Raw genomic sequence first — 8,372 nt, forward strand, 5'->3', positions numbered from 1 at the left:
CTGGGAATCGAACCTGGGAAAAATAAAAAGGGATATTTCTATAAAACGAGATGTTGGCAGAATAAATCATTTGTAGGTCTGAAATGTTGCCTAGTCTTCACCTGTAAGAACATAGGAAGAGGAGCAAATCATTCAGCCCATCAAGCATTTTATTAGATAATGGCTGATTTGTAACTTAATTCTATTTTCCTGCCCTTTCACCATATCCCTTATTATTTATTTGGTCAGCCAAGTGTCCGATGCATCACCACACTTAAAGAGTATCCAGATCAAGTGTTTCACAAATGTATACCACCTACATGAGGAAATTTCCCTATGTTTAGTATGGAATGCACACTCTCTTCCTGGAGGGATGTATTCTGCTTACTAAACTCCAGAGAATATTAGGCGCAGGTTGGCGAGAGGCAAGAGTTTGGGGACCCCAGAGTGTGCTTAGGGGTACTGAGTCTAACCAGCTAAAATCACATAGCTTGCCATTGATAGCACTATCTGGCAAGCTTTCCCGCTGCTTATCTATGTGCTTGGACCACCCTCGCCATTAGAGATTTGGCTTGCAGGATTAACTGGATCTGAGTGAGAAGACTCCCTGCTCCCAGTGATCAGTCTGGCTCTCCATGTCCCACCAGTGAGCCAGGCTGGCTGGTCTATCATCAGCAGGAGCCTTAGAGTACTGGGGACCTGCCTGGTTCAGAATCCGGGCTACTGAGACTCCCACAGATGATTGACTCAATTCTGCTACTCAGTTGTGAAGCATGTTACCTTGGAGTTTATCTTCAAGGAGACCAATTTACCTCTTCTTAGCTCCCCCATGCCCACACCAAGGAGGATAGATAATAGTGTCCACCAAATATTCATCTACCTCCCCCTTAAAGGTTCTAATTGACCTGGAAACACCTTAAAATTCAATCCGGTTTCTTTTTAAAAGCTGCAGAAAATAGCCTAAAATCTGTGAGTCCTCACTCTTGTGTTCAAATCCATTCACTCCCTGGCATCTTCCTACCTCTCCGACCTCCACACTTCCCAATCCACCACCCGGCACCTCTGCTCGATTGGCACCAGCTTCCTGCTCATCTCTCGCACCCTCCACCCCACCATCGGAAGTTGTGCTTTCAGCCACTGACGCCCCAAAACTCTGGAACACTCTCCCTCAATCCCTCCGCCTTGCATCCCCTCTCCCCTCTTTCAAGTCCCGCCTGAAGACTTTCCTGTTCGACCGTACTTGCGGCCATCTCCCCCTCCCCCCGGCTTGGAGTCAGGCCCCGCCACTGTTAAGTGCTATGAGACGCTACCCTGCGTGGAGGGCGTTATATAAGTGCATGTTGTTGTTGTTGTTGTGGAAAAGCAGCTTCCTGGATTCAAGAGTTTCCCACAAACCTATCTCACAGGTGAAGGCGAGGTGGAGTTTTGTGTCTTTATGTCTTTTGAACCAAAAAAGAATCCAACTGCGTTTGCCAACTTTGGTCAATCCTAGAATGTGTGTTTGTTATACAGTCCATGTAAGCTTGCACAGCAGGCAACAAGTGCAATACCAGGTTCTACGGTACATTACACGGCATATATGTGGTAGAGGGAACTTTATATCAAAAATACCATGGTTGGTGGAGGAGAGGGTCCAGTCAGTATAACATGATCATGTGGGTGGTGGTGGTGGGGGTGGGGGGGCTAGATAGTAATAACATTGCAGTGCGGGACTGGGGGGATGTTCACAATAATAATAATCCATTTGATATAGCGCCTAATCACATTGTTTAGATGCCTCAAAGTGCTTCACAGGATATATTTCAAAGTGAATTGATTGTGTATTTTGTGGGTGAAACACAGCTCCCAGCAGTGTCCCACAAACAGTCGTGGATTGAGTGACCAAATAACTTTTTTTTGGAGGAATTATTACTCCCGGAAAGGGATCCACCAATTGACGAGCAACCAGGTTCTTACTTACTGCTAGGCAAACATAGGTGTGTGGAGTAAGGAAACTTGCCTAAGGTATTGCCCCACCCAGGAACTGAACCCAGATCCTCTCGCTTGCGAGGCAAGCGCCCTAACCACTACGCTATGGGACTCCTATTAAAGTTTAAATTATTTATAGGTTATACTCTCCATTCATTTGTGTATCTTTCAGGGTCCAATTTTGGCAGCCAGTCATGTGATTGAGGTCTGCAAGAAACTTATTCTTGAACAGATGTCGATGTTCACGAATATTGTGAGAAGGAAATGCACCAAAGCTTGTCCGCTTTACGGGGATGTTCCAATGGGACCTCCTGGACCTGTCGGAGAGAATGGGATGCGTGGAGTACCTGTGAGTAAGCTGTTTGTCTGTCCACAACACACCACACGTTACTACAGAATCTTACAGCACAAAAGGAGACCATTCGGCCCATCGGGCTTGTGCCAGTTCTTTGAAAGAGCTATCCAACTAGTCCCGCTCCTCTGCTCTTACCCCATAGCCCTGCAATATTTTTCTTTTCAAGTATCTATCCAATTCCCTTTTGAAAGCTATTTTCAAATCTGCTTCCACCACCCTTGCATTCCAAGACCGTAACAACTTGCATTGTACAACATTGTAGGCAACTGCAACCATGACTTCCATCTATGAAACTTGAGGGGGTCGGGGAAGGAGGGAGTCAATATTGTACAATTTCTTAATTAAAGAATCAGGTGTTCCATAATGCCAGCTTGCAGGAACACTCTAACTCAATCTGTTACCATGCCGTGCATGACATCCTTCCGATGGGAAACCCTGACTGTTTTTTATTAATTAAGAAATTCCTTTTGGAAATACAGTATCACAGAAATTGACCCTCCAATGCTGAGTCTTTGGCGGCGTTAACTGAGGAGAGCATGAACAAATTCTACAGGAATTTGCTATGTGGGGAAGTGTGCCAATAGATGGCATTTGTCGAACCTTTGTCTCACATTGCAGACTTCCAAACATACTGTACTATATAGACTCAGGCCCCTGACTGGAATTGAATTAGATTTACACTTTGAAATTTGAAAACATGACTTTTCTTCTGTAATGCATCTCCTGTGTTACAATATAATACAATGTACATTTATATAGCATCTTTCACGTCAGGAGATCTGTCTCAGAAATCTTAACACTGCTGGCTGAATACCCGAGCTAGGCGTAGGAGCCAGGGAGGAAGGATAGGGGAAAGATGACTGTAAACATGGTCAAAGAGGTGCATCTTGAGATGTATGGCTTGAGTGTTTTTCAAGAAATATATTTGTACCTTCAGTGGTTGCTGGGTTTCTCCTTGTTACAAATGCACGTTAAAGGTAATATTCCCCTTGTTTTCAACCTAGGAACATGTGGATGCAATGTTTCATAACATGTTCAGATCAGATCAATTTCAAGATCCTCAATCTCACTTTGAAATCTCTTCACACCCTGGCACCTCCCTACCTTTCTGATCCGTTCACACCCCACTCCTCTATCTGTTGCCTTCGCTCAGCTGGCTCAGATCTTCTGTACGTCCCTCATCCCCTCCGCTCCGCAATTGGCAGCCATCAGGGGTTTTACTATCACTATAGTATACCATTGTACCAGCTTCCGTCTTGCTTTTTCTTTTTCTTTTTCTTTCTCTCTTTTTCTCTCTTTCAGATTCTCTCTTCTCTTCTATCCTCTCTCATTCTCTCTCTCTCATGTTCTCTCTTTGGTTCTCTATCTTGCTCTCTCATTTCCTTTCTGCCTCATTGTCTCTCACTCTCTCTGTCTTTTATTTTCCAAAATTCATCTGAATTGGCCCGGGTCCAATTTTAAGAGGTTGTCTGTACTTTCAGCTCATGTACACATTACTGGCAGGGAGGGTGGGTTATTTACACACATGGGACATTGATGTTGCTATAAATTACTGTGACAGCTCTAAGAATTCCAGTGCCAGTAGTCGAGGAAAATAGCTGTGATTACTGGCAACTGATTACTGGCAACTGGAAATCCAACTTGAAAATACACAGCAAGTACCTCAACAGTTTAAAGAGGAACATGGGTTTAGGTGTTGAGTGTGCAGATGGGATTTATTACAGAGGTCTGGAATCTAATGGTTAGGAGCTGCTTTTCCAGTTATATAGAGTGTTGAACAGACCATATTTGGAGTACTGTGTTCTGTTTGGGCATACAATCTTAGGAATGACACACTGGCTTTGGAGGGTGTCCAGTGACTATTTGACTTAATTAATACCTGAGCTCAAGGGGCTTAATCGGATAGACTTGGGTTATGTTCCTTAGAGCAGAGGAGATTAAAGGATGATTTAACTGAGGTATTTACAATAATGAAAGGAACTAACAAGTGAGATAGTGGACAACTTTTCTCTCCAGTAGAAGGATACATTACATTGTTTTAAAAGCAGAACAAGTAGGTTAGAACTGAGGTCAGGAAGCATTTTTTCTTTACATAGAAGTGACAACTCTGCCCCCAGAAAAATGCAGAAGCCATCAATAGAGGTGAATAAAAGAGAGACAAACACATACTGTAGTTAGCTAGCAAAGCTATTAAGGATTATGGTGAAAGGGCAGGGAAAATGGGATTGAAAGATCTACCAAGATCGAACAGGCTCGATGGGCTGAATGGCCTTCTCCTGTTCCTGTTTTGCAAAGTTCCTATGTTTCTACAAGACTGAAGCTACATGAAAATTGAGCATTAAAAATCTGGATAGCAGTTTGCTTATGTTTTTACAAGTCAGATTACTGTCAACCCTATTTGCAACTGAGATACTTCCTCATCTGGTGATATTTCCAAGACATCCAGATACTTTGGAATTCTTTGGATTTTGATTTCTTTTTCAGTTTTTCTTCCAATTTTCCATCCCAGTATATTGGGTCTAATCCATTCCTCTCTCCCTTGTCCTTCTCCCACCCCCTTATTATTTGTGCATTAGTTTCTCTCATGAACTTAGCTCACCAAATGGGGTGAATTTTGCAACAATTCACAAAAGATTCAGTGTGATAAATAAATCGCTTATGGAGAATCTAAGGCTGACCAAAATAAAAATTGGGCCCAATTCATCCATGTCAGTGTTTATACTTCACATGAGGTCCCACTCATATTCCCCTCTCCAATACCCTTCTATTCCAGTCTCGGTCATGTTTAGAAGAGTATGGGAGGGAGTAAGGAATGGGTGAAGACTCATGTGGAGCATGAACACCAGCATTGACTAGTTGGGTTGAGTGGCCTGTTTCCATGCTGTCAGTTCTTTGTAAATAAACAATGTCCCCACCCTTAAACATCTTAGAAATTTTAGAATTCAAGATCAAGAAGAATTATAGAAAATTTGCTGTTGATATGGAAGCCAGTTCTTCTTCAGAACTGCAGAAAACTGGCTTCTATATTAAGGCTAAATTTAAGAGTATCCACAATCTTGCCCTGTCTTATATTTTAAATTAATTGCTAATTGTGTGCAATTGGCTGCCATGTTTTGACCACAAAAGAAGCACAGTGGGCATTTACAGCATATCCTTTGAAGTACTTTGAGACGTCTCAACGACATGATGAGGTGCTATATCAAATCCAAGGATTATTATTGTTGTTATTAAGGCAAAATGGACTCAAAGGTGAAGACCAGTTGGAATTTCAGGCCTGTGAAGTGTTAACACAATTTTTATGTTTTGTTATTTTTGATATAACTTTTCTGAAATAGCACTTTTTTCTGTTAAATCCATTTTTTTTTACAAGCGAGACTCAAAGTGAGAGCGCTAACATTGTGTTTTGAAGGGTAACCCGGGAATCAATGGGCAAGATGGTGAACAAGGTCTGGAAGGATTCTACGGAGAAGTAGGTGACCCAGGAACCGATGGACCTAAAGGTGTGTGCAGTGCCAGTTATAAAATAAATCCTATTCTTTGTAGATTAATGGTGTGGTGAGATATAGTGCCCGCTTGCCTTATTTGGTAATCTTGATTAGGAAAGTTTGTCTCCAAAAAAATGCACAGTCACTACATTTTGAAGTAAATACCTGTGAAGTGCTTTGAGACATTCTCCAGACATGAAAGGCGCTATATCAAATGCAAAGATCATTAGCATTAACGTGGAGGTAAACAAGATTTTAAAAGGGTTTGAGAAAGTGAATCCAGAACAATACTTTTGGATATTAACAATATTCCTTGCATTTGATATAGCACCTTACATATCTGGAGATTGTCTCAAAGCGCTTCACTGTGTATTGAGTGGGTAAATGTGGCAGCCAATTTGCACGTATCAGTGTCCCACAGACAACCATAAAATGATTGACCTGCTTTTTGGGGGATTATTGGCCAGAATTATTCTCCTTTTGAATAGTGCCATTGGATCCTTCCACCTGGGTTGTCTCGACTGAAGGACAGTACATCCAACAATACAGTGCTCCCCAGCACTAAATTGGAGTATCATCCTGGACTGTCAAGCTTGAACCTGACTCAGGGGCGAGAGTGCTGCCAACTGAACCAGATTGACAGCTAAATGGATTCAATTCGTTCTGTTCCCCGAGAAAAACTCATATCAAAACAGTTAGTAGAAAAGATGTCTGAGATCATCTCTGTGTTTCTCATTTCAGGTGAAGAAGGAGTTAGAGGTGATAAAGGTTCTCGTGGTGTTGGCCTGCCTGGTTTTATAGGAGAACAAGGAGCAAGAGGTAAGGCATATCTGTCACAAAGGTATAGGAATTACTCAAAACCACTAACTGTTATGTTTCCAAAGAGACTTTCTGTGGCTCTTTAAACGTCCGATAGAACTTAATAGGACACAGCATTGGTCATCAAATAGCTATGCACATTCTGGGGTCCCCGAGGCATGGCTCTTTCTTACCTGGACCTCATACATGTCGGCATTAAACAAACTGGGTGCCTCCCTCTGGGGAGAGATCTTATGCTCTTGATGATCCAAATGGAAATTTCCAAGCATATGTGGAACTCTCAGTCTGGTTTGACATGGTAATGGGTTCCCGGGTGTGTCAGACACCTGGTTAACCTAGAAACCCCCCCCCAAAATAATCACTCTTCTTCAGCACAGTATTAGAAAATGTTTTTATAGATGAGACGACTGTAGCTTTTAGAGGTTAGTTATTGAGCAATTATTTCCTATACATATGTGGCCCAAGCAAAAGAATTAGAAATAGATTCATTTCATTTAAATAATTGAGCTATGAACATACAACACACGGACACAATAGTCGATGGGCCAAATAACTTTCTTCGCTGCATTAAATTTCTATGGATCTAAAACCAGAAATGCTGTTGTTTGAACTGTATAGGTGAACGTGGGAGAAAAGGATCGAGTATACCTGGACAACCAGGCCAGCATGGCCCGCGTGGCCATAGAGGGCAGCACGGCTTAAGAGGGCATCAGGGACCCATGGGCACTCCAGGCGTGTGCCTAGCCAGAGGCTGTGACCTTGGGGGTGTTTCCGATGCTGCAATTCCCAATGAAACTGAAAACCGACCTCCTCAGAGACGTCCCCTCCCGCTCTCACAGAGCTTCATCGATCAGCAGGAGTATGTGTAAATTAGTCACAGCAACAATGCTTGCATTTGATACGGGGCCTTTCACGTCAGGAGGACGTCTCAAAGCGCTTTGCATTACTTACTGTAAAGTGTAGTTACTGTCTGTTTCGTGAGCAAGATTAGCAGCAAAGTTGAGACTTTTTATCCCCCTCATTTGCTGTGGGCAAATTGTCTGCCACTTTCGTCTAAAAGTACACATTCAATTCCCTGTAAAGCGCTGTGAGACGTTTCAGCATTATAGGGCTTGTGTCAAAATGCAAAGCGAGTGAACGAGAGAACAGTGTTTGTTCAAGTTCTTCTTTTGTGCAATTTCACCCACTGCCCTATTCCTCCCACTACCCATTCAAACATGTGTTGAAAACGTTACTGATTTAGGAGCAAATTTATGCAGAACATCATCACAGAACCACAAACAAAATGATGGAAATAAGTGTATGTAAATAAAGACAGCTTGAAGCTTTTACATTGATTGTATGTACAATGGCAATGCTTCATTTTCTCAGTTTTTACTTCTTCACAATGTATTAGTGTACAGCCTTTTTATATTGAAAACACACACACTCTGCGCACATACATGTAAGCAAGGTACATGGATCAAAATGTTCTGTAAAGCAATCAATAAACCAGACATTGGGTTTGGAAAATGAAAAAGAACTCAAAGACAATGATCTGATCTTGGTAATTCTATAAATAAATCCGAACATGATAAAATAAGTCATAGATTGTCTTGTCCTCCTCAGTGCTCGCAACATGTCTGGGAAGATTGTACAGTACGTCCCATATCCATTTTATTAAATAAACATTGGAAAACATGTGGAAATATAAATAAGATGAGTGTCATCTCTCTCTGTGGACGTTACAAATGAACTCTTCTTTTCTCCCAATTTTCTCTGCCGGT

General features: G+C 42.1%; 1 protein-coding gene across 1 annotated transcript in view; it reads left to right on the plus strand.

Moving 5' to 3' along the window:
• The window catches only part of zmp:0000000760 (collagen alpha-1(XXI) chain), a 36,014-nt gene extending 28,077 nt beyond the window's left edge, over positions 1-7,937 (plus strand). The window contains exons 26-29 of the mRNA XM_007894067.2: positions 2,120-2,296; positions 5,712-5,802; positions 6,529-6,606; positions 7,225-7,937. Coding sequence (XP_007892258.2) covers positions 2,120-2,296; positions 5,712-5,802; positions 6,529-6,606; positions 7,225-7,475 — 597 coding nt within the window. The 3' untranslated portion in view covers positions 7,476-7,937. The remainder of the gene's footprint in view (positions 1-2,119; positions 2,297-5,711; positions 5,803-6,528; positions 6,607-7,224) is intronic.
• Positions 7,938-8,372: the final 435 nt, after the last annotated feature.

This window comes from Callorhinchus milii, unplaced genomic scaffold, assembly GCF_018977255.1.
Source record: "Callorhinchus milii isolate IMCB2004 unplaced genomic scaffold, IMCB_Cmil_1.0 Scaffold3, whole genome shotgun sequence".
Classification (NCBI taxonomy): Eukaryota; Metazoa; Chordata; class Chondrichthyes; order Chimaeriformes; family Callorhinchidae; genus Callorhinchus; species Callorhinchus milii.